At 39.5% G+C, this 27,361-nt stretch overlaps 1 protein-coding gene across 4 annotated transcripts; it reads left to right on the forward strand.

Moving 5' to 3' along the window:
* Nucleotides 1–41: 41 nt before the first annotated feature.
* On the forward strand, nt 42–10,172 carry FCF1 (FCF1 rRNA-processing protein). 4 transcript variants are annotated; one of them, XM_060418348.1, is made up of 8 exons: nt 42–76; nt 961–1,202; nt 2,203–2,274; nt 2,830–2,978; nt 5,937–6,009; nt 7,622–7,709; nt 9,093–9,187; nt 9,904–10,172. In XM_060418348.1, the coding sequence occupies exons 2-8, from the start codon at nt 1,183–1,185 to the stop codon at nt 9,950–9,952; spliced, it is 546 nt and encodes a 181-aa protein (XP_060274331.1). In that variant the 5' UTR covers nt 42–76; nt 961–1,182; the 3' UTR covers nt 9,953–10,172. The 4 variants fall into 4 exon arrangements, with proteins under 4 accessions (XP_060274331.1, XP_004010839.1, XP_042108712.1 ...); XM_004010790.6 differs by having other exon boundaries at nt 961–1,028; XM_042252778.2 differs by having other exon boundaries at nt 42–1,202.
* Nucleotides 10,173–27,361: the final 17,189 nt, after the last annotated feature.

A 27,361-nucleotide genomic window follows, 5' to 3' on the forward strand; every position in this document is an offset into this window, starting at 1 on the left:
GAAGTGGCGTACGGATGATGCAAACGAGCCGCGCCGCCGGTGATTCCGGAAGAAACAAGAGCGCGGCGTGAACATGGTGAGGCCCCGGGGAGTCCGAGAACGGGCATTGTCAGACCACGTCTGGGAGGAGATTGAGGGAGTGGCTTTTGGCCAAACTTCCACGAAAGTCTCCTTGCTTATTTTCATTCCGATCTCACCTTTTAAACTGTGGGAGTAGTGCTTCTATGTTTTAGCGAGTTGGGAGGATGGGTTGAGGCAGTTCAGTTCAGTCTCTCAGTCGTGTACGGCTCTGCGACCCCATGGACTGCAGCATGCCAGGCCTCCTTGTCCATCACCAGCTCCCAGAGTTCACTCAAACTCACGTCCATCGAGTCAGTGATGCCATCCAACCATCTCATCCTCTATCGTCCCGTTCTCCTCCTGCCTTCAATCTTTCCCAGCATCAGGGTCTTTTCAAATGAGTCAGTTCTTCGCATCAGGTGGCCAAAGTATTGGAGTTTCAGCTTCAGCATCAGTCCTTACAATGAATATTCAGGATTGATTTCCTTTAAGATGAACTGGTTGGATCTCCTTGCAGTCCAAGGGACTCTCAAGAGTCTTCTCCAACACCACAGTTCAAAAGCATCAATTCTTCCGCGCTAGTCCAACTCTCACAGCCATACGTGACTACTGGAAAAACCATAGTTTTGACTAGAGGAACCTTTGTTGGCAAAGTAATGTTTCTGCTTTTTAATATGCTGTCTAGGTTGGTCATAACTTTTCTTCAAGGAGCAAGCATCTTTTAATTTCATGTTTGCAGTCACCATCTGCAGTGATTTTGAAGCCCAAGAAAATAAAGTCTGGCTGAGGCAGATAGGAGGAATTGGGTATTTGAGGGAAGAAGGGTGTGGACAAAAGAAAAGGAACTCAGGAATATGCGGTGTGTTTCCAGCTCCTTTTAACTAAAATTTTTGTTTCAAGGGGAAGCAAAAGAAAACACGGAAGTATGCGACCATGAAGCGAATGCTTAGTCTCAGAGATCAGAGGCTGTGAGTGCCTAGAATCACCTGGCTTCCTAGACTGCCCAGAGCTATAGAAATCACGAGGGGATAAGTAGTAAAAGTTTCTGTTGTTATTTTTGTTGTTCTGTTTACTTTTGGTGTTACTATGTCTTGGATTATTATAGGGTAATAAAGTACAACAATGGCTAAGCTGCTGAGCAGGTACACTGGTGAAATGGGTTGGGAATTCAGCATCTCATAAGTGTTCAATTTGTATCACTGTTTCTATATACTGTATGTGCCATATCACTTTTAAGCCTCCTGACTGTTCTGTGAGGTAGGTAGAGTTTTCTTTAGGTTTTCGTCATTACACTGCTACATTCCCCAGGAGGGGAAAAAGGTTTGTTATAATTTTTGAAAGACAGAGATTATCATTGTCTTGTGTACCAGCACCTGATAACTCAAGTATTTTTGAAAGAAACAATGGGAATACACCTAGGCATCTCCATTTAAGATTTATGACTGTGGAGGAAGAGAGTAGAATGATATTCCCTAGTATAAGGAGGAACTAAACAGCTTGTCAGCTTGGTTAAGAATGGATGGCATTATTAAATAAAGACTGGGCTTCATTGTGTTTTAGAGTCTCAGTACAAAGGAGTAGTCCTTAGAGCCTTCATTGTGGTTAAACTGTATTCTGGACTTTTAGTATGTATTTATTATGTAATTTTAAGGAAATTTGACCCACTAATAATATTTTGTTTCTAGTTAAGGTTAAATTCTGTATATATATTGTCACATTTTAGCCCTTTATAAGAGACATGTGGGAGAACCCTTTTCTTCCTGCTGTTGAAGCATCTGAGTCTTCAGAGGATAAATGTCAGCCTATTTACCCACTGCTTGGAAGTGGATTTTTATCCTTGATATGAGAGCTTCTGACAAGGAAAGAAATAATATAACCAACATTTACTTAACCACTAATAATTTATATGGATTATTAGCTAATGATTTTAAAATTTAATTAGGTTTTACTGATTAACTGTGTTAATTCCAAGCTACTTCCTACACAGTTATTTGTGCACAAGAAGCCTATGCTGATTTTAATATGGTGATCTCACAAAATAGGATTTCCTTTGTAGACAAAAAAGAAGAAACTTTTAATAATAATCACTGCTGTGGATTTTTTTCTCTCCTACATTGAATTTTCTTTCTTTTTTTTTTCTAGTAAAGAAAAGGATAGATTAAAACCAAAAAAGAAAGAAAAGAAAGATCCTAGTGCACTCAAGGAAAGAGAAGTGTGAGTAATCAAAAATTTCAAGTTTTCCTTTAAAACTAGAAGTAAGATTCTAAACCTATAGACCTCTGAGAAATTTAGGCATCCCCTGAACTGATTTGCTCAGTCATTTGTAAGTCTGGCACAGCTGTGCAAATGAAGTGATATTGATGAGCATAAACCAATTCTAACGGTTCAAAGGTTTTTGGACTTCATGGAGCAGTAAAAGTTTCCCTAAAATCCTGGTAATTAAATCTAATATCTTTTTTTTTCTTCTTTGCCAAGAAACTTTCAAAAGAAAGAGACAGCATATCACCAAAAAGTAGCAAGGGCATAGTTTGAGGATAAAGGTTATTCCTTTTAAGTAAGTACATTTAACTTTAGGAAACCTCATCACATTTTTCTTATTTTTCTCATTTTGCCCTAGATTGGTGATGGATATATCATCACAGGATTTACTTTCAATGAATGGGGGGGAGGGGAGGAACAAACTATTCCAAGCAGAGACTTCTTTTTTGTTTGTTTATACCAGACTATCAGTGTAGACATTACTTCGTGTTTTTTTTCTTTTTCTTCCAGCCCCCAACACCCTTCCTGCTTATTTTTCCAATATAACACACAGCTGGGCCCACCTTACCACATCCTGGTCGATACCAACTTTATCAACTTTTCCATTAAGGCCAAACTGGACTTAGTGCAGTCAATGATGGACTGTCTGTATGCCAAGTGTGAGTATCAGACTTTTCCATTTCTCTGACATTTGTAAAGAATAATCATACTCACCCAAATACATTAAAAGAGGGAAATGGGGTTCTAGTTTACCAAATTGCTAGCCATTTAATTTGCTCACCATAGCGAGGACCCTTTTCAGTGAATTGAAATATAATGCAAACTTGATTGAGAATAATTAAACTTTCACAATTGAGAAAACACTTAGTATGTTTTGACCATCGTTACAGACATCAACTTAGAAAATAGGTAGGGAATTTTCTGTTTTAGGATTTAGGATTTTAAAATTCTGGATAAATGAAAATTTATTTCATTTCTCACTATGTATATTATTTACATTAAGTAGGAAACATTCTCCTATCCACTTCAGTGTGGAAAAGCTAAATAGGACATTTTGCCATTTACAGTCACAGAACTAGAAATGATTATGGTCAACTGTTCCTAAGTTTATTCAGTCTGGTGTTTATTTGTACCACAAAGGATCTGAGGTAGTTTATTTATACCTAGATATGTAGTTTACCATTAATAGATTTCCCTTGGGTATTTGGGTGTCTCCTCCAAATGGTCTTCTTTTCCTATCATGAGGAGGAAAAAGATAGTTTAGGACAAGTACAGGGGAATAACTTCCTAATAGTGAGATCTGTTGTATTTTGTGGCGGGTTTATATTCACACATTTTCCAGCTAAAGGTACAAATGAAACAAAAGTACAAAAAAACATCTAGTTAAAGGTACAAATGAAAATTAAACTTACACTTTGCCATAAAGAATAAATTATTGGAATCAAAGGGAAAACTTCATACCTTCTTTAATGTATATAAAAGATACTACATAGTGAACATTTACAGAGTGATAGTAATGTGAATGCTGTTTATTGATTTATTAAAATTAGCAAGATGGGATAAGGGATGTGTGATGGGTAAGAGAGGTCAATTCTTTAAATGCCTAAAATTAATATAAAAATTAACTGCAGAAGTTTATTATATCAAGTTATGCATGTAACCACCAAGTGAGAAAAACAGCCAATGAAATTAAAATAGTCATCTCTAAGGATCAGAATCTGTTCAGTCACTCAGTCATGTCTGACTCTTTGCTACCCCACATACTGCCACACACCAGGCTTTCGTGTCCTTCACTATTTCCCAGAGTTTGCTCAAACTCATGTCCATTGAGTCAGTGATGCCATCCAACCATCTCATCCTTTATCTCCCCCTTCTCCTACCCTCAGCCTTTCCCATCAGGGTCTTTTCCAATGAGTTGGCGCTTCTACCATGTGACCAAAGTTTTGGAGCTTCAGTTACAGCATCAGTTCTTCCAATGATACTCAGGGTTGATTCCTTTAGGATTGACTGGTTTAATCTCCTTGCTGTCGAGACAACTCTCAAGAATCTTCTCTAGCACCACAATTTGAAAGCATCAATTCTTCAGTGCTCAGCCTTCTTTATAGTCCAACTCTCAGAATTGGTGGAGTGGGAAAAGATCAAGGGATCATTATTTTTTCATATAGGCCTTTTTGTATTTTTTTAAAGCTATGAACATGTAATACTTAAAAATTTCTTAAGTCTCTTGGGAATAATAAAGAGTAGTCTGAAGCTAGAGCACGACCATGCCTAAAAGTGGACTAGGGTGGCCTGTATGAGGGAAGAAACTACTTTTGGTGAACTTCTTCTATTCCCATGGTGTTTCTTATAGTTGTCTTAGCTGCTGCTCCAGGAATGCTGTGACCTATTTATGAACGAAACGGATGGAGGGTTTAAGCATGGCCCCTTGGAGTTGCATTGCTTCCCTGGTTCTCTAGCTCCACTATTATTATCTAAATGGTTCAGGGGAAGTCCATGGTGGTCTAGTGGTTAGGACTTGGCACTTTCACTGCCAAGGATGCAGATTCAATCCCTGGTTGAAGAACTAAAATTCTATAAGCCACGTGGCATGGCCAAAAAAAAGATGATTGTTTGGGATAGCATTGGCATTATAGTTAGGTCTTTCTGCAGTTGTGGATACCACAGAGTACAGCTATAGTGCATACAGCTAATTGCTCTCACAGTGCCTTTTCTGAAAGAAAAAACTTACTAAGGAAAATGCCACTTTTCTGTGTGACATAATATCTCAGAGCAAAGGCTGAAGAAACATTCAAGTGCATTACAAGTTCAGTTACCTAGGAGATTCCTTAACTGTTTTAAGCTCTGCTTATTTAATTTTTCTTTACTTGCCTTTATTCATGAAAGAAGGCCTTTATCGTCCTTTTGGCTTGGAGATGCCCCTTTGACCTTTTCATAGCTCTTGGTCCCTTCCATTTCTGTTTGACACTCCAACAGAGGAGGATGGCTAGCTACCCATGGGCTTTCTTTTCTACTGAGAGTCCTTTTTGTAGTGATCTTCCTGAACCCATTTCCGTGCCCCAGACACAAGCTCTTGCTTCAGTGCTGCACGGCCCTGAAATTGACCCTTTTAAGGGATGTATTGCCCTCTAATTCCATGATTATCTGCTCCTCCTATCTTTTTCCCTCCATTTTCCAACTGCTTTTTCTTCTGCGCATTGTATTTTAGTTTAAGATATCTTAAGTTTGTTCTCAAGAGTGTTAGTGTACTTGTGAAAAAAATTAATAATCTAGCATAAAGAAAATGAAAGTTCCCTGTTATGCCTTTCCACAGAAAGGGGCAGTTTTAAAAAGTTATATACAGTTTCTATGGGGTATTTTTGTTCATAATAAATAAACCTCATTCTTTGAGGTTATTTTTGTTCATGAATAAGAATAGATCATGCATTATTTACTTTTTTATTTTCATGCTATTTAACAGCTTTAAGATTCAATCCACATACCATATAAGTCACTCATTTAAAGTATATAATTCAGGGAATTTCCTGGTGGTCCAGTGGTAAGACTCTCAACAGGATATAATTCAGAGAGTAAAATCGGTTCCTTCACAAGTTTGTCACTAATTTTATTTTTCCTGGCAGGTATCCCTTGTATAACTGACTGTGTAATGGCTGAAATTGAGAAATTGGGGCAGAAGTATAGAGTGGCTTTAAGGTAGGATGGAGCTGATCTAGATTTGTTTTAGATTGGTGCACTGAAGATTATTTTGACCCTCCTTCTTCTGTTTGCTCTCCAAAGATTTCTTGTCTGGTTAGTTTAAATAAAAATCATACAAAATTAGTTAACTATTCATGACTTAGAAAGCAGACATTTGAAGGTTAGAGTTTTCCAGCTGAAGCTTTTTGAACTAAACTTCCTTAGTAACACAGGTCTCCTGGGCCTCCTCGTATGTTCCTCTGGATTTTCACTTAGAAAGCGTCTTTCTATTAGTTTGTTATCTGGTTATCTTCTTCAGAATCTCACACTTAAACAGTCTTCAGTTTACTTACAAGAAGTTTTGAGTTTACTCTAGACAGTGCCTTTCAGTTTAGTGGTAGAGACCTTTGCAGGGAGTTTGCCAAACTATTTTCTTAATAATACCAAGGTGTTGCCTTTGTCTCTGTGCTGACATTTGCACTGAATGCAAAAAAATGGCATTACCTCAGTACAAATCAAGACATTGGGCCCATATAATGCTAGTAGTTTTTTTCTTCACTGGCAGTTTTTTTTAAAATACCACAGTCACTTAAGAATATCCTTAATAGAGTAGTACAATTCATTAACAGTGTTAAATCTCAGCCCTGGAATACACATCAGTGTTCCTTGTGGTGCAGTGAGAAGTACACACGAAGCATTTCTGCTGGTGGGTACACCTTAACCTTTCTACGGCGCTGATTTCATAATACGTGTGAACCAAGTCACTGTGCTGTGGACCTTCAGCTCACACAGGGCTGAACGTCGCTTCCATCTCAGGAAAACTGGAAGGAGAAGGAAAACAGAGCAAAGGATGAACGTTGTCTCAAGGAGAAGCATTTGTGAGCTGAATGAGCTGCTTTTTCATGAAATACCATTTTCATGTGAAGATCAAGTGACAGACACTGAGTTAGGGAAAATCATAAGCTAATCACATTCCCAGTGCTAAGGACCCGTCTGTTGAGACCAGTGAAAACATTGATGAATGTCGGTTTTTTTAATGTTATACACGTGTGTGTCTGTGTCTGCTTTGTTTATTGTATGTCCTCCCACACTGGTACATACAGCTCTACCTCATTTTTTAAAATAGGCTAGAAGGACCAAAGTAACTTTTACCTTGCTGATGGATATTCAGATTATCTCCAGTTTTCCACTATATAAACCGTTTTGTAGTGACCATCCTTGCACCTGTATTCTTGTGTATTTGTGTAAGACAACTTCCTAAAAGCAAAATGGTTAGGTTTAATTTGATGTAGTTTTGAATCCTGGCTTTTCCCAGCTGTGTAGCTTTGAACAAATTAGTCAAACTCTCTGAAGCTTCTACTTTATCTGTAAAGCGGAAATAGAATAAGTCAGATTTCTGTAACAAGTACATGATGTAAGGCTTGGCAGCTCTCAGTCAGTAAGCTTTAATTCCCTTTTCTATAAATTGCCTTTCCAATTATTATAGAAAATAAGCTTCAAGGGGAGAACGGTGTCTTGAAATCTCCACATAGATCACATTACTCTTATTTCACTGATTGAAAGTTGTAAAGTTACTCAGTTGCTTGAATGCTTTTATTAATCCACTTTTATAATCCTGTAATCCATATAGGATTGCCAAGGATCCAAGATTTGAACGATTACCGTGTACACACAAAGGAACCTATGCAGATGACTGCTTAGTACAAAGAGTAACTCAGGTATCATCCTTTTTTAATATTTACTCTGTTCTACTAAAACCAAGATAAGCTATTATTTCCTGAATGTTCATGTAAAGTATCTAGGAATATAAATGATTAAAAAAAAATTATATAGAATCCCTTCATGGGAAGTATCAGTGTCCTCATTTACTTGAGAGAGTGGAATGGAAGTGTATACTGTAACCATAATGGAAAGATCATGGGTTTGGGGAGGAGACATGGTTTCAGATCTTGGCATCTGCATTTATTGGAGGTGTAATTTGGAGCATTTATTGATTCTTTATTCCACATATCTCCTCTATAATATGGTTTAAGCGGGTGAGTGCAAACATACTAATATATCAGGTTCCGTCTCCCTGTGAATCTAAAATAAGGTTCCGGGGACTTGCCTGATGGTTTAGTGGTTGACTATGCACTTCCAATGCAGGGGGCACAGGTTTGATCCCTGATGGAGGAACTAAGATCCCATATGCCACACAGTGCGGCCAAAAAATAATCGAGTAAAGTTCCATTTACGCCCTATATAGGAATTTTGTTACATCTGAGTCTCCTAGAGTGCTGTTTTCACACATACCCTAGAATAAGTAGGTTTTTAATTCGTCTGTTCTTCCTTGTCAAACACTGCAAGAACTTCTGTTGCTGATTGACCTTAAAAAGCCTGTCTCTGCTGAAAAGAATCATCTCTATGTAGTGACCACACTGCCATCCCTTGAGCCACTTCATCTCTTGGGTGGAGCCAGCATTTCCCTTAATTCCCCATAGCATGGCTGGCCCCAGCCTACAACTATAAAACTCAGCAAGAGATTTGGGTAGGATGGAAGTAAAGTATCAATATAATACAAATTAATTCCAGACGGGTTGCTAAATTTTAGTGCTTTCAGAGCTGTTTGACTCCGCCTTGTCCTGGAGATCTTCCTGTTCTGGCTTCAGAACCCAGGAGATAGCCTACCTCCATCACAAGGAGGCCTCCAGAGTAGGACCAGCCCCAGAGATCCTTCTAAAGGCAAAAGCTGTGCCTTCGGATCTAAGGCTGTAACCCTGCCTTTGCATTGTCTTTCTGAGAGTGTTTTCTGAAAACCTAGGAATTGTCTGCCCTAGATAGGAAAATCCCTTCCACTTACGAGACAAAAAACAATTTGTAGCTTTTAACTAGTTTTTCTATCTTCTCCCCCTCAAGACTCTTAGAGCTACAATCAGCCCAAGCAACTTATTATGTTTTATGTGATAAATATGAGCTCCTTGATCTAGAAACTACTCACCAATTTGTTTTAGCCTTTCCTTTCCTGTTCACTGTAAAAATGAGTGATTCTTCAGACTAACCAGTGATTGTATCCAGTATCATTTAGTGAGCTCTGTAGGAACACCCAATCCTGTCTTTTCTAGCACAAGTGTTACATTGTGGCCACAGTTGATCGGGACCTTAAACGAAGAATCCGGAAGATCCCTGGAGTTCCCATCATGTACATTTCTAACCATAGGTGAGAAGTTTCTCTTAGAGAAGTCATTAACTGTATATAGTTGATGTCAAGATATAGAAGGATTTGGGGAAAAAAAATTGATGTATCAAATATTTACATAGTTCTATTTGAATAAATGAGACAAAGTGTTAATGATAAGAACACAGACAAAAGATAAAGCTAGGATTTAGGAATGAGGCATACATTCACATTGTTGCAGTAAGATCACTAGCAGGAATAGGGAAATGTGTTGGCTTAAATATTGATACAAAGCAGTAACTTATCTTCAGCTAGAAATACTTTTTTTTTTTTTTGAAAACCTAGTGCAGGTGATTAGCATCTTATTTGGGAAACTGAAAGTTTATTAAAGAAAAAAAGAAAACAAAAGCTGCTTTTTATCCTTCTTTGATATTCCTGTGTCAGTCTTCAGACTATTATTGGCCAACTTTTTATCCTGGGACAAATACAGCAAAATGGGAAGAATATAGGTGAGGGGCTTGGGCACACCTGGACTCCGTACCTGGCTCTCCAACTTGTTAACTTTCTCATTCTGAAGAATAAAGATAAAATCAGCATTTTGCTGTAAATCATTCATTATGATAGGCCTTTAAAATGTTCCCACTGACAAAAAGGATTCACAGCAGGAGGTGAGAGTGATATAATCAGTAAAGGATGGGCTTTTACAGTGAGTTCTGGACACAGGTTTCTAACCAGTGTTAATTTTTTGTCCTGATCAGGTACAACATTGAGCGGATGCCAGATGATTACGGAGCCCCTCGGTTCTAATGAAAAGAGAAAATTTCTCCACCTTCCTTTGACCCGTTTTCTCTTTTGCAAGTTCATTAAACATGCTATAGTGTGAATTACTATTGCACTCACCACTTGCTCTATAATGAGCTGAGTATAGTTAAATATATTCACTTTTCAATGTTGTTTTTAAAATTATATTTTGTGTCATTTTAAAATTTGCTGCATCTTTTTATAAATCAGAAAATTGCTCACATGATATGATGGTCATATTATATTGATTTATTCAAATATTTATTAAGGTTATGCTAGGCATTTAATAACAAGTGGTCTTATCCTCAAGATAGTCATATTATGGTAAAAGACATGTAGATGAAAAAATACAGTAAAATAGTGATGCTAGGATAAAAGTATGAGGGAGTAGACAAACAGGTAGAAAGAATGATTTCTTTCTCCTTGGTTGGGATGGGGAGAGACGGAGGACTGAAGGCAGTTATGTTTGAGTTAATCTTGAAAGAGAGCTAGAACACAGAGGGGAGGAGTGTGTCCTCACATCTGAGACTCCAGAGGTAGGAGGTGGGAGGGAGGGGGCTTTACAGGACAAGCTGAAGGGTTTGGACTTAATCCTGAGGTCAACAGGGAGTCATTAAATTTTTAATTAGGATGGATAACATGATCAGATTAGATGTTTTACATGATCACAAGACAGTATAAGAATGAACAAATAGATCATTGAAACAGACTAGAAAGTCCATAAATAGACCTGTGTATTTATGGTAATTTAGTATGTTATAAAGCTGGTATTAAAAAATTTTTAAATCTATGGGAAAAGGAAATTGCATTAGAAGGCCAAATATTGTGGGATTTTCCCACTAGGGTTAGGATCCTGATTTCAGCAGTTAATATCTGTATGAATTGGGCAAATTACATAAGCATTTGATGCTTTCCTTGCTTCCCTTTAAAATGTTTTATTTAGCGACTTGTTTGGCACTCTAGTAGCTAAGACATTGCACTCTCACTGCAGGGGGCCTGGGTTCAATCCCTGGTTGAGGAACTAAGATCTTGTATGCCAGAGATAGCCAAAAAATAGAAAAAAAACTTAAATGTTTTATTTAATCCTCAAAACAACCCCAATAAGATAGTATTGAATTGAACAGTACCTGATAGAAGTGGTATTCAGTAAATGATAGTGATGATTGTATTATAATAACAAGTTGGCTATCCACTTGAAAAAAGGTTTATATTTCTGCCTCTTATCCTTCATGAGATCCTCATAGCCTTCAAGTGGATCAAAGTCTAAATATTTTTTAAGCCATGGAAGTATTCAGCTCAGTTCACTCAGTCTTGTCCGACTCTTTGCAACCCCATGGACTGCAGTACTCCAGGCTTCCCTGTCCATCACCGACTCCCAGAGCTTGCTCAGACTCATGTCTGTCAAGTCGATGATGCCATCCAACATGGAAGTATTAGGAAAAGAAAAAGGAAAATGTATATAAGCTCTGAGTAGACTTCTTAAAGAGGGCTTCCTGGTGGCACTAGTGATAAAGAACTCGCCTGCCAATGCAGGAGACATAAGAGACGCAGGTTCAATCCCTGGATTCGGAAGATCCCCTGGAGAAGAGCATGGCAGTCCACTCCAGTATTCTTGCCTGGAGAATCCTATGGACAGAAGAGCTTGACAGGCTACAGTCCATGGGGTTGCAGAGTCGGACATGACTGTTTGAAGTCGTGTCACTGAAGTGACTCAGCAGCAAAATTCTTGAAGAAGATGAAGAATGTAAAAGCCATGAAAGGAAAAATAAGTGTGGAGACATTAAAATTAGGTTTATCTGCAAAAGACTTCCCCCAACATTAAGACAAATGACTGACAAAATTTTCCAATGTATATGATAAGCGTGTAAGGACATGGGTAGTCCTGTAGTGCTGACAAGAAGGCAAGTAAGTAAAACCATTTTGGACAGCAGTTAGGATCCTTTGGGCTTCCCTGATAGTTCAGTTGGTAAAGAATCCACCTGTAATGCAGGAGACCCTGGTTCAATTCCTGAATCGGGAAGATTCCCTGGAGAAGGGATAGGCTGCCCACTCCATTGTTCTTGGGCTTCCCTTGTGGCTCAGCTGGTGAAGAATCCACCTGCAATGTGGGAGACCTGGATTCGATCCCTGAGTTGGGAAGATCCCCTGGAGAAGGGAAAGGCTACCCACTCCAGTATTCTGGCCTAGAGAATTGTATGGACTGTATAGTCCATGGGGTCGCAAAGAGTTGGACATAACAGAGTGACTTTCACTTCACTAGGATCCATTAAAATAAAAATTACAGATGTCCTGTGAGCCTAATTCTATCTTTTGGTTTATAGGTATCATATAGGTGATTTCCTTTAAAATATATCATCAGTATGAGATGAATGCGTGATAAATGTGTAAATTTCACATGGGTACAAGGAAGTGTATAGAAAGAGATTTACTGTACCACTATAACAGAAAAATTGAAAAGAATGTAAATATCCATCTAAAAGTTTTAACTGTGTTACATCTATACCATGGAATGTCATAAGCACTTAAAAACAACGAGATAGATTTAAAAGTAAGACAAAGGACTTGAATAGACAGTTCTCTGGAGAAGACATACAGATGGCCAAAAAGCACATGAAAAGATGTTCAGTATCCCTAATTGTTAGGGAATTGCAAATCAAAATCACAGTAAGTTACCACCTCATACCTATTAGGATGGCTGCGGTTAAGAATAACTAAATAACAAGTGTTGACAAGGATATGGAGAAACTGGAACTATTGTGTACTGTTGATGGAAATGTAAAATGGTACAGTTGCTATGAAAAATAGTACAGTTCCTTTAAAAATTTTATATAGAACTACCATATAATCCAGCAATTCCACTTTGGGTTACATATACAAAAAAAATTGAAAGCAGGATCTGAAAGAGATATTTGTATACTCATGTTCATTAGCATCACTATTCACAGTAGTCAAGAGGACAAAGCAATGCCAGCATCCTCAACAGATGAATGAATAACCAAAATGTGGTATATACACCCAATGGAAAGTATGCAGCTTTAAAAAGGAAGGAAATTCTGGCGCTTCCCTAGTGGTCCCCTACACCTTGCAATGTAGGGGATAAAGGTTTCATCCCTGGTCAGGGCACTAAAATCCCATGTGCCACAACTAACATTCGACTCAGCCAAATAAATAGATGGAAAAAAAAGAAGAATACACCACTGGAGATCTGTATATTTCACTATATGTAAGTTTTAAAAGGAAAAGAAATGGAGAATCAGAGAAGAAGAAATAACGGTAAATAGAAAACAAAAGTAAGTTGGTAGGAAGGAATCCAAACAGTACCCATGGTGAATGTGACTAAAGTTCCCTTATTAAAGACAAATACTCAGATTGGATGTTTACAAGATGTACCTAAATCAGAATGACACAAAATTGTTGGAAATAATTAGAAAATACACTTTGCACACAACCCAACAACTCCATTCCTAGGACTAAATGGACCTTTGTTGGCAGAGTGACGTCTTTGCTTTTTAACACACCGTCTAGGTTTGTCAAAATTCTCCAAGCTAGACTTCAGCAATACGTGAACCATGAACTTCCAGATGTTCAAGCTGGTTTTACAAAAGGCAGAGGAACCAGAGATCAAATTGCCAACATCCGCTGGATCATGAAAAAAGCAAGAGAGTTTCATAAAAACATCTGTTTCTGCTTTATTGACTATGCCAAAGCCTTTGTGTGGATCAAAATAAATTGTGGAAAATTCTGAAAGAGATGGGAATACTAGACCACCTGACCTGCCTCTTGAGAAACATATATGCAGGTCAGAAAGCAACAGTTAGAACTGGACATGGAACAACAGACTGGTTCCAAATGAGTACGTCAAGGCTGTATATTGTCACCCTGCTTATTTAACTTCTATGTAGAGTACATCATGAGAAACGCTGGGCTGGAAGAAGCACAAGCTGGAATAAAAAATACCATGAGAAATATCAGTAACCTCAGATATGCAGATGACACCACCCTTAGGGCAGAAAGTGAAGAGGAACTAAAAGCCTCTTGATGAAAGTGAAAGAGGAGAGTGACAAAGTTGGCTTAAAGCTCAACATTCAGAAAACAAAGATCATGGCATCTGGTCCCATCACTACATGGGAAATAGATGGGGAAACAGTGGAAACAGTGTCAGACTTTATTTTGGGGGGCTCCAAAATCACTGTAGATGGTGATTGCAGCCATGAAATTAAAAGACACTTACTCCTTGGAAGGAAAGTTATGACCAACCTAGATAGCATATTGAAAAGCAGAGACATTACTCTGCCGACTAAGGTCCGTCTAGTCAATGCTATGGTTTTTCCAGTAGTCATTTATGGATGTGAGAGTTCGACTGTGAAGAAAGCTGAGCACTGAAGAACTGATGCTATTGAACTGTGGTGTTGGAGAAGACTCTTGAGAGTCCCTTGGTCTGCATGGAGATCCAACCAGTCCATTCTAAAGGAGATCAGTCCTGGGTGTTCTTTGGAAGGCCTGATGTTGAAGCTGAAACTCCAGTACTTTGGCCACCTTATGCCAAGAGTTGACTCATTGGAAAAGACTCTGATGCTTGGAGGGGTTGGGGACAGAAGGAGAAGGGGATGACAGAGGATGAGATGGCTGGATGGCATCACTGATTCGATGGATGTGAGTTTGAGTAAACTCTGGGAGTTGGTGATGGACAGGAGGCCTGGCGTGCTGTGATTCATGGGGTCGCAAAGAGTAGGACACGACTGAGCGACTGAACTGAACTGAACTGAGGTTTGTCATAGCTTTCCTTCCAAGGAGCAAGTGTCCTTTAATTTCATGGCTACAGTCACCGTCAGCAAGAATTGTATTTGTAAATTACAAATTGTATTTGTAAGTTATACCTCAGTAAATTAAAAGATGGGAAAAGTTATGCAAAAACAATATGCTGCTTAAATACACAATATGGAAAATAATAAGGTTTTCTTTGTAGCCTAATGTGGTCAATTTCATGAAAATCCCATGTACATCTGAAAATGAGATGTATTCTGTATTACCTGGTATTATCAGGGTAAAAAGGTTTGATATTTACCCATAAGATCAACCTGATTGTTTTCATCTTCTCTTATCTTTATATTTGTTTTTAACTCTTTGACCTGTCTCACACTGAGATAAAAAGTTTTCTAATATTAATATATTTTGTCTATTTCTCCTTGTGCTTCTTAAAGTTTCCACTTGTTGGAAATTGCTACTGTGTTGTTTTGTGCTTGTATCCTCATTACTAATATGCTTTTTTTGTGAATTGTAGCATTTAGCATTATAGTGTAACCTTTTAGTTTCATTTAATGCTCTTTAGCCAGAATTCTATTCTTTCTAATATTAATAAGAACCGGATTTTTGCTTTCTTTTTTTCTTGTAATGCATTTGCCTTATATACTTTAAATTTTTATATTTTATTGTTTTAAAACTTTTTATTTTATATGCCTTATATACTTTTGCCTGTCTTTCTATGTTTAGCTTTTCCAAAAAAGCTAAAGGTGCCCTTGCATGGTTCATCTTGTAGTCGGAATTGCTAGAGACTAAATGGCAACCCACTCCAGTGTTCTTGCCTGGAGAATCCTAGGGACGGGGGAGCCTGGTGGGCTGCCGTCTCTGGGGTTGCACAGAGTCGGACACGACTGAAGCGACTTAGCAGCAGTCACCTCTGTGTGTTTTGTTTGGTTTCCTTTTCTGAATAGGAGTGTTCACTGTGGTTGTCCTGTTAGTATTTCACCAACTGTGTATTTGGTATATGTGCTCAGTCACTCAGTCATATTCAACTCTTTGTGACACCATGGACTATAACCCGCCAGGCTCCTCTGTCCATGGGGATTCTCTAGGCAAGAATACTGGAGTGGGTTGCCATGCCCTCCTCCAGGGGAACTTCCCAATCTTGGGATTGAACCCAGGTCTCCCACATTGCAGGTGGATTCTTTATCACCTGAGCCGTCGGGGAAGCCCATATTTGGTGTATGGAGGCAGATAATTTGCCTTCTGGGTACAGAAATCTCTTGATCAAAACACAGCTCCCAATTCTGTTACTACTACATGCACTCCTTGCTGTAGAGACTACTGTGCCACACACACCTCGATATCCTGGGCTTTGAACATGATGTTGTGATTGGACAGGACTGAGAGTGTGTCGGGGAGGGGGTTGTACGGTGTATACCTGACTTGTGGAAGAGAAAGTGAGATCAACATTTGGTAACTAGAAGGGCAGAGTGTAGCAGCTGTTTGTGCTGTTCACCAAATATTTCTGGCTTTCTGCTATTTATGAACCCAGGGTAGGAAGGCTTTTCTCCACCACCTTTGAAGTGAAGTGTGGCAAAGTGAGTGAAGATGACATGTGTCATTTAGGTAGAAGTTTTAAAAGTCATTATGTGGGCCTTCCCCAGTGGCTCAGTGCTGGAGAATCCACCCTGCCAGTGCCAGAGACACAGGAAGATCCCACATGCCTCACAGCAACTAAGCCCCTGCACCACAGCTATTGAACCTGTGCTCTAGAGCCCAGGAACCACAGCTACTGAGCCCTCGAGCCACAGCTACTAAAGCCCACACACCCTAGAGCCCAAGCTCAGTAACAAGAGAAGCCACCACAATGAGAAGCCCACAGGCAACTAGAGAGAAGACACCTCTTGCTGCAAAGAGAGGAGAGCCCGCACAGCAACAGAAACCCAGTACAGTAAAAACATAAACTATTGAAGCCTCATGTGTGATCAGAGGCTCATACTAGAAAATAACATTTTTTTTTTAAAGATCACTATGTGTTGAGCTGTGCTCCCTTTTGCCTTGACAGTCACAAAAACAGAGATGCAACCTTGCTTTGCCTGAGTCCCACAGAACATCTCAACCAAATGATGGGAACACTAGGGTAAATGATAAATAAACATTTGTTCTTTTAGCCTCTGAGATTTGGGTTGGTTTTTTGTTTGTTTGTTTTTTACTCCAGCATAACTTAGCCCACACTAACTGATAAAGCACATGTTGAAAAGTCTGGGTTAGAACAGTTGGAAAAGACAAAGAAATAAAAGGCATTCAAATTGGAAAAGAAGAAGTAAAATTATCTCACTTTACACGACATGATCTTATTGGTAGAAAACCCTAAGGAAACCATTTGTAAAATGTGTTAACAACTAATTAATGATTTCAGCAAAATTTCAGGATACAAAATCAACATGGAAAAATGAGTTGCATTTCAGTACACTAACAAAGACCAATCCAAAAAAAAAAAAAAAAAGAATCAAAGAAAGAATGAAACTAAGGAAACAATCCAATTTGCTATAGCATCAAAAAGGATAAAAACCTAGGAGTAAACCTAACTAAAGAGGTGAAAGGCTTGTACACTGAGAATTACAAAATATTGCTAAAAGAAATCAGAGAAGATACAAAGGAATGGGAAGACTCAATAGCAATAAAATGTCCATACCACCCAGAGCAATTCAATGCAATCTTAAAAAAATCCCAATGACATTTGTTGGCAGAAACAGAAAGGAAAAAAATGCTAAAACTGATAGGGAATCTCAAGGGATACCAAACCGCCAAAACAATCTTGGAAATGGAGAACAAACTTGGAGACCTCAGGCTTACTGATTTCAAAACATACTACAAAGCCAAGAAGTAATCAAGACAGTGTTGTACTGACATAAAGACAGATATATAGACCAATGGAGCAATAAAGAGCCCAGAAATAAATCCACACACATGCAGCCATCCCTCCATATTAGCAGGGGATTAGTTCCAGGACCCTTCAGATGCCAAAATCTGTGGATGCTCAAGTCCCTTATATAAACGGGTGATCTGTGTATAACCTATGCACATCCTCCTGTATACTTCAAATCATCTCTAGATTACTTATAATACCTAATGCAGCGTAAGTGCTATGTAAATAGTTGTCAGTTCTGTTCAGTCGCTCAGTCATGTCTGACTCTTTGTGACTCCATGGACTGCAGCACACGAGGCTTCTCTGTCCATCACAGTTGTCAGTCCTTGGAAAACTCAAATTTCACTTTTTGAAATTTTCTGGAACTTTTTTCTCCCAAATATTTTTATCCCCAATTGTTTGAATCTATAGGTAGAATACCTTCAGATGTGGAGGGCTGACCATATTACCAGGTGGTTCTCTACAAGGGTACCAAGACCACACACGGGAAGAGGACAGTCTCTTCAACAGATTCAAAAAACTGAATAACCACATGGAAAAGAATGAAGTTAGGCTCTTACCTTATGCTCGACACAAAAATTAACTCAGTGGATTAAAGATCTACACTATAAAACTAGAAGAAGACGTAGGGAGAAAACTTCAGAAAATGGGATTTAACAATGATTTATTGGATGTGACGCCAAAAGCGTAAACAGCAAAAGCAAAACTAGACAAATGGGGCTACACCAAACTTAAAAAAGTTTTTGTGTATCGAAACGATGAAGAGAATGAAAAGCAATCTATGGAAATGGAGAAAATATGTGGAAACCATATATCTGGTTAGGGATTAATATCCAGAATTTATAAGGGACTTTCATTGCTCAACAACAATAACCAACCTGATTTTTTAAATGGATAAAAGATTTGAACAGACAATTCTCTGAAGATACACAAATAGCCAACAAGCACATGAAAAGGATGCTTGATGTCATTAATCATGAGAGAAATGCAAATCAAAACCACAATGAGGTATTATACATCCCATTAGGATAGTCACTGTCAAAAGAACAGAAAATGAACAAACGGTGAGGATATGGCCAACATCTTATTAACTGGAACACTCTGCACTAGAAATGTAAAATGGTACAGCTGCTATGGGAAATAGTAGTTTTTCCCAAAAAGCTAAATTACAGAATTACCGTATGATTTGGCAATCTTACTTCTGTGTGTGTGTGATAGAATTCAAAGCAGAATCCCAGAGAGATATGTGCACACCTGTGTTCACTACAGCATTACTCACAATAACCAAGAAGTGGAAGCGACTGAAATAGCCACTTAAAAATTATAAAGATGGCAAATGTAATGTGATATACCTTTTACTACAATAAAAAAAAACACCACCTCATCACAAGATCGAAGCAATGCTCAGTGAGAAATAAAAGTTTAAGATCAAATGAAGTCACATGCCCATTAAGAATTGTTTCTTTGTTTGCTACGGTCCTGTGGGACTCATGGACACAAGCTCTGCTGGCTTTCAGAGCTAGGTGTTTTAGGGACCCATCCCAGGGGATTGCTTAAAAGTTGGGGTACTAGATGTGGGTCCAAACCCTTCACTCCTCAGGCAGAAGCTGGCAGTTGGGGGCTCCCTCTCAACTGTATGGCACTGGGCTGAGAGTGAGATTTATGGTGAGAGTGCATCCCAGCCTTTCCTACTCATTTTGAGGTATTATGTACTTAGTGTGCAGAAGTCACTGGGCTAGTTTCTGGATTTTTCTCGGAGGGAATTGCTCTGTGTGTGGTTGTACATTCTGTGTGTCCAAGGGAGGAAGGAAGTTCAGGAGCCTTCTGTCACTCTCTTTGTCCCTCTTCATAATAAGGACATTTTTTAATTATAGAAAAATGCAAGGAAATACTCAAAAATTAATGGGGACTTGCCAAAAGAAACAGGAACCAGCTTGAAAAGGCTGATGTTGGCCAAATTCAAGACAATTTAAGGATCAAAATTAATAATGATAGTAGTGGATTATCATGACTATTTTTAATTTTATTGATATATATTTGATGTATAACATTGTATAAGTGTAAGGTGTATGATACATTGATTTTTTAATAAGGAATCCACGTGTCCATAAGACATTAGAATAAATAAAGAAAATGGAAGAGATAGAGGAGTTTTTTTGTATAGGAATTTTACAACTAATAAATGTAGAAGGGATGATAGAAATATAAAATCATTTATAATCACCACTATTATAACTGATTCAGGCAAGAATCATCAGTGGATGCCAGAACCACTGATGAAAAACTGTAGGGAACAAGGTATTTTCAGATCTTCAAAGTATTACCCCATAGGATTATTATAGGTAACAATAGAGAAATTTGACAAACACTTCTTTACCCAAATGATCAAACTTGATATCATTACTGATGGGACAAATTGACATAATGTACATCATGATGTGAGGTACAAAAGGATACATTAATTATGTGTATTTCCACACCCAAAGTTAAAAAAAAGAAAAGGAAATCTAACTGTGAGGAAACTGTGAAACCCAAAATTGAGGTACATTCTGCCAAACAGTTGGCTTGGAGTCTTAAAAAATGTCAGTGTCGTGAAAGAAAAAAAAGGGCTAGAGAACTGTTTTATATTAAAGGGACTAAGTAGGCATGAAAACTAAATGCAGTGTGTGATCCTTGATTATACTCTGAATTTAATAAGAAGAAATTGTAAAGGATATTATTGGGACAATTAAGGAAATTTAAATAATGGGCTGATTGTTAGATAACATAATTGTATTTATGTTAAATCTATTTAGCATGAACATTATATTGGGGCTTCCCAGGTGGCACTAGTGGTAAAGAACCCACCTGCCAGTGCAGGAGATGCAAGAGATGTGGGTTTGATCCCTGGGTCAGGAAGATACCCTAGAGAAGGGAATGGCAACCCTCTCCAGTATTCTTGGCTGTAGAATTTCGTGAGTGCTTAGTCACTAAGTCGTGACTCTTTGCAACCCCATGAACTGTAGCCCACCAAGCTCCTCTGTCCAGGGAATTCTCCAGGCAAGAATACTGGAGTGGGTAGCCTATCCCTTCTCCATGTGATCTTCCCAATCCAAGGATCGAACACACGTCCCTGCATTGCAGGTGGATTCTTTCCTGGCTGAGCCACCAGGGAAGCCCTGTGGTAATTGCGCGTAAGGAGAATAGCCTCCTTCCTAGGAAATACTCTGAACGTTTAGCTGTGAAGTGTCACAATATCTTCAAGTAACTGTTTAATGATTTGGGGAAAAGCAGATAGATAAATGAAAGAGGGAGAGAGACAGAATGCAGTGAAACATCAACAAATGTTATGCCTAGATGAAGGCTATAGGGTGCTTTTTTTTTTTTTTTTGGCTGTACCTCGCAGCTTGCAGGCTCTTAGTTCCCTGGCCATGGATCGAACTTGTGACCTTGCAGTGGAAGTGTGGAGTCCTAACCACTGGATCACCAGAGAGTTACTGTATTTACTTATTCTGACAACTTTTCCACAGGGTTGGCATTTTTGAAAATAAAAAATTTGGTGAAAAAAGTAAGTGAAAAATATAGTAGAGAGAAAAAGATAATTGACAAAGTAGGGTCAAGAGATGGGATCTAGAGCATGAAGGCCAGGATTAACTTGGGACAGAAGAGCCACTCTGAAACTAGAGGCTAGGAGGCAGGAAAAATTAGTGTGTGTGAGAAGTAGGAGTTTGCGCCTACTGATCTCAACTTCCTCCACTTTGTGATGTTGAAAACATCACATGTGGATCATGCTGATCTCAACTCTGTGGTGTTGAAAACAAGGCCACTTATTGAGGGACAAAGCTTGGGGTAGTGGTGAAGGATTGAAATAGCCATGCAGTGAATGAGAGATGCCAATGACATAAATGGCAAAGTAATGTTGAATACCCAGGCAGAACTGCAGAACCTGAATTAGTAGTGGCGCCAACTGTGTGTTATGTAGTTTCCACAGACGTATTTAACAAAATCCTTCTAGATGGGTGGAATGAACTACGCTTGAGAGTTTACAGGGCAAGCATGACAGTAGAAAAAAGAGTTGAGGAAGCATGCGAGAGAGGTTGAATAGGTATAACACAGGTTCCAGAACTGACAGGGGGCTTCCCTGGGGGCTGTGGTAAAGTCTGCCTGCCAGTGAGGGAGACACGGGTTCGATCCCTGGTCAGGGAGGACCCCACATGTGGCTAAGCATCTAAGTCAGCCCCCCACAACTGTTGAGCCTGTGCCCTACAGCCCAGGAGTCACAGCTACTGCGCCCACATGCTGCAGCTACTGAAGCCTACGCCTCCTAGAGCCTGTGCTTGGCAACAGGAGAAGCCACTGCAATGAGAGGCCTGAGCATTGGCACCGGAGAAGCAGCCCTCGCTCACCGCAGCTAGGGAAGGCCCGTGCACAGCAGGGAAGACCCAGCACAGGCAAAGCTAAATACATTAAAATAAATAAATAAACAAAAAAGAATTAACAGGAAAGTGAAACTGTGAGAAGAATGTTGATTGGGAAAAGGGGAATCAGCCAAGGGACAGGAGGCTCAAGACGGTTGGTGTACAGATACATTAAAAATTAGGAATTGAGAGGGCTACATAAATAAAAGATTGAGATAGGTCATTGGAATATAGGATAGTAGAAGTGGAACTATTCCAGCAAAGATAAGGACTAATTCTGTATTATGGGTACCAATTGTGATAAAGATTTTGAGACTGGCATGGTAAAAGAACTTTGAGCCTAAATTGTTCAGTGGGTCATCCATCTGTGTATTGAACAGAAAGCTAGCATGAATAGTACACCTACAGAGCAATCACCTTCAGTATTAATTGCCAAATTGGTACTTCATGATGCTGGAGCTCTACACCAAGGTCACAGGTGTGGAGCCCTGTACCAAGGTCACACAATAAAAATCTCTGGACCAGACCAAGCCCCATAACAACTATTGCCATGATCCTTTGGATCCAAACCAGCCCATTTCCTGATCCCATACTGTGTAAAATATCCACCCTATTATCCACCTTATAGCATCCTAACTAATCACCTAATGCCACCATTCCAGTAAGAATTTTCTCTGTCTTGAGGCTATAAAACTTGGCTGCTAGCCTGCAAGAGGGTTTGGCTCTCCCACTCTAATAAACTTTATTCTCCTCTCACTCTGTCTGGTGTCTGGAAATTCTCTTCCAACCCACACATGGACCACGACAATAATTATCAAACTCAACTACTATTAATTGAATAGAGGGTAGGGCATCTTACCCACAAACATCTAACATAGAGATTGGCAGGCAGTTCATGAGACAGTGTCTGTTAAGAAACAGACACTGTCTTTGGGGAACTTAGATCTCAAGGCATGGAGAGTTGAACAGCTATGGCAAGATTAGAAATCGTACATAAACACAAGCAGGGATACACTTGCCACAAGAGGAGCAAGATGGCAAAGTCCTGGGATAAGAAGTGATCAAGAACTTACTAATGCTGAGGGAGTGACACTAGGTCTAAGTATCTCTTCTGGATTATGACCTTAAAAGGCAAGCTCCTTAAAAGGTATGCACCCCTAACCCATTCTACCTCCCCAGGGACTGGAGGCAGATTTGCAGAGCAGCCGCTTTGAACCCAGAGATGGACACTTTATGCTGACGATGACAACTATGGACTGCTTACCTCTGAACTGTTCTATGAGTGAAAATGAACTTTGGTTTAACCTATGGTACTTCAGTTTCTCATTGCTACAGGAGTTTAGACTACTTCTTAATTAATATATTGATATTATACATATTTAAAAATCATTCCTGGTTTACCCTTGCTCAGAAAGCTTGAGTTTCTTCTCTCTGAAGATCTTTTTGGTGGTGTTCTTTTTGCATTTGATTGATAATGCTGATATCCTTTTTTTGCCTGGACTTTGAGTCCGTTTGCCTGAAAATGGAGGCCCTTCCCCCAGGGGAGTGGGTATTTCTTGCTTTTGTTTGCTCATATCCACTCCTCCTGACTGTACCTAGACTTTTTTTCTTGGGGTGTTAATACTTTCCCAAATTGTGTGCAGTTGTATTAGGATTTATATCAGAATGACCAATTTTTTCACCATAGAAGTTAAAGAGAGAACTGGAGGCTCCTTCTTCCAGATCCTTCCTTTCACCACCCCATAGATCTGAGAAGGCATTGAATAGCTGAAGGGGGGAAAAAAAGAGCTTAACCTTGTTTTGTACAGTATCCAGCGCTTTAATAGTTGGATAGCTCCTGGCCTGGCTTTTTGCTCCTAGGCCTAGTTGTAATGGCCATCTTGTCTATTCTATGCCTTCTACAATATCTTTCCAAACACATTTCTTTTAAAGTTTTAGCTGCTGTTACGGACAACATCCAAAGAACTGTAACAGATACAGGTTACAGGCTCTCCTAAACTGTGCAGATCTATTGGAAATGGAGGGCTGACCACATGCAATAGAGACTATTTCTGAACACTTATGGGGCTTGCCAGGTGGCACTAGTGGTAAAGAACCTGCCTGTCAAGGTAGGAGACATAAGAGACAGGGGTTCGATCCCTGGGTTGGGAAGATCCCCTGGAGGAGGGCCTGGCAGCCCACTCCAGTATTCTTGCCTGGAGAATCCCACGGACAGAGGACCCTGGCAGGAGAGTCAGACATGACTGAAGCACACACACACGAACACCTATGGAGTTTTTTTTTAGAATAAAGTGAAAGCGTAACATCAGGGTTATAAGAAGGGAAAGAAGTACTCAAATTGGCAAGGTTATGTATGACCAGGTTAACCTGAGTATACACACTATCCTTCCCAAATCTTAAGGGTGCATAGATCCAATGGCAGATAATTTGCCTTTAGATCCTGTTGTTTAGAATGGTACAAACTGCAAGGAGGGTAGCAGGGATTTCTATTCCACAAAATAAGATGCAAGTCACTAGCCAATCAGAATACAGCTGCAAACCACTAACCAATCGAATGTTATCTCCTCATCCCAGCCCTCACCCAAGACTCCCTAGTAACAGCAAGAATGAAACATATAAGGAGAGAAGTGCAGCTGGATTATAAACCTAATCCAGAGAAGACTCATGTGTTGATTTTGACAGCCTTGGCAATTAACAGCTGACTTCCTCTAGAGTTTCCCACACAGAACCTTCCATGTGATTTGTGCTTTAATTCATCCCTTACTTCATTTTGAATAAGATTATGTTTTTATGGTTCTTTTCAGTTCAGCTCAATTGCTCAGTCATGTCCGACTCTTTGTGACCCCATGAACCGCTACACACCAGAACTCCCTGTCCACCACCAACTCCCGGAGTCTACCCAAACCCATGTCCATTGAGTCGGTGATGCCATTCAACCATCTCATCTTCTGTCGTCCCCTTCTCCTCCTGCCCTCAATCTTTCCCAGTTCAGGGTCTTTTTAAATGAGTCAGCTCTTCGCATCAGGTGGCCAAAGTATTGGAGTTTCAGCATCAACATCAGTCCTTCCAAAGAACACCCAGGACTGATCTCCTTTAGGATGGACTGGTTGGATCTCCTTGTAGCCCAAGGGACTCTCAAGAGTCTTCTCCAACACCACAGTTGAAAAGCATCAGTTCTTCGGCGCTCAGCTTTCTTTATAGTCCAACTCTCACATCCATACATGACTACTGGAAAAACCATAGCCTTGACTAGACAGACCTTTGTTGGCAAAGTAATGTCTCTGCTTTTCAATATGCTATCTAGGTTGGTCATAACTTTCCTTCCAAGGAGTAAGTGTCTTTTAATTTCATGGCTGCAATCACCATCTACAGTGATTTTGGAGCCCCCCAAAATAAAGTCTGCCACTGTTTCCACTGTTTCCCCATCGATTTCCCATGAAGTGATGGGACCAGATGCCACGATCTTAGTTTTCTGAATGTTGAGCTTTAAGCCAACTTTTTCACTCTCCTCTTTCACTCTCATCAAGAGGCTCTTTAGTTCTTCTTCACTTTCTGCCATAATGGTGGTGTCATCTGCATATCTGAGGTTATTCATATTTCTCCCAGCAATCTTGATTCCAGCTTGTGCTTCTTCCAGCCCAGCGTTTCTCATGATGTACTCTGCATATAAGCTAAAAAAGCAGGGTGACCATATACAGCCTTGATGTACTCCTTTTTCTTTTTGGAACCAGTCTGTTGTCCCATGTCCAGTTCTAACTGTTGCTTCCTGACCTGCATATAGGTTTCTCAAGAGGCAGGTCAGGTGGTCTGTATTCCCATCTCTTTCAGAATTTTCCACAATTTATTTTGATCCACACAGTTAAAGGCTTTGGCATAGTCAATAAAGCAGAAATAGATGTTTTTCTGGAATTCTCTTGCTTTTCAATGATCCAGCAGATGTTGGCAATATGGGTCTTTAGGTTTTGCATTCTAGATTAGAAAAATTAGTCTCTAAAAAATGGGCTTGGGGTTGGATTGCAGGAGGCCAGGGGTCAATCTCTGGTTCAGGAAGATACCCTGGAGAAGGAAAGGGCAACCTACTCCAACATTCTTGCCTGAAAAATTCCATGGAGAGAGGAGTCTGGAGGGCTACAGCCCATGGGGTCATAACAGTTAGACATGACCTAGCAACTAAACCACCACCACCACCACATTTTTGTTCTTTACTCTTTGCATTCTAGATTAGTAAAACTAGTCTCTAAAAAATGGGCTTGAGGTAGGTCATATAATGTGAAATCAATGTTATTAAAATATCATGAGAAGAGTATCACACAAACAATGAGGCTTCCTTTAAAGAATTTTCAGGAGACAGGGGTTCTGTATAATGAAGATTGCTGTGACTTCTGAAAATCAGTTGTGCAAGCTACAAGACTGGAATGGCCAACTATACGTTAGTTCCCCTAGAGTAAGAATGTAGGGGATAAGATTTCCTTTAGCATCTAGAACAATGCTGAAATTTATCTCAAAACAATGAACTAAATGTGGAAGGACCTGTTTTAAACATCAGTGCGGTTTCCCCTTGTGGAAGAGATGAAAGACCCCTGTTGAGGGAGGGGTTCTGGATAGATGGCCTGACAGCAAGAATCTACCATGCCAGGTAGGAAAGGAAAAGGCCAAGAGAAAGGTTCCCACCTTTCGCCATCTAATCTCATCTTTCTCAGTTTACCACCATCATCACTTTTCTACTCCTTCCCATTCTTTTAAAACTTAAAAACTGTGAGGTATAAAACACACAATCAAAAAGCGGCAAAGGATAAATTTACAGCTCAGTAAGTTTTAACAAGGAAACATTTGCATAATTACCACTTGGTTCAAGAATCAGAACATTCTTAGCCCTTTAAAGCCTTATCTATGGGACTTCCCTGGCAGTCCAGTGGTTACCTTCCAATGCTTCCAATGCAGGGGACGTGGGTTTGATCCCTGGTTGGGGAACAAGATCTCACAAGTCACCCTGCAACTGGAGAAGCCCACACACTGCAACAAAAAGATTCTGCATGCAGCAAAGAAGATCCCACCTGCCGACCCTAAAACCAGATACAGCCAAATAAACAATCAAATATTAAATACAAAACAGAAAACTCTACTTGTGACCCATCCCAGTCACTAACATTTTCCTTCTCCCCAAAGAAGAGAAGAAGGAAACATTTACTTCAACATTATGATTTAATTTTGCCTATTTTTGAACAATCTGTAAAGTCAATTTTACAGTAAATATTCTTTGGAACTTCTGTCTTTCACAGTCTTCCTGGAGGTACATTATTGAATTACACAAACAGTGAAGTGTTCAAATAAAAAATAGTATAGCTT

Source organism: Ovis aries, chromosome 7 (assembly GCF_016772045.2).
Source record: "Ovis aries strain OAR_USU_Benz2616 breed Rambouillet chromosome 7, ARS-UI_Ramb_v3.0, whole genome shotgun sequence".
In the NCBI taxonomy this organism is placed as follows: Eukaryota; Metazoa; Chordata; class Mammalia; order Artiodactyla; family Bovidae; genus Ovis; species Ovis aries.

Excerpts from the sequence above, each read along its gene's own strand:
- FCF1 (XM_004010790.6), top strand. Across the intron at positions 6,010-7,621 it reads AAGTATAGAGTGGCTTTAAG|GATTGCCAAGGATCCAAGAT; the intron begins GTAGGATGGAGC and ends TAATCCATATAG. Across the intron at positions 7,710-9,092 it reads TAGTACAAAGAGTAACTCAG|CACAAGTGTTACATTGTGGC; the intron begins GTATCATCCTTT and ends TGTCTTTTCTAG.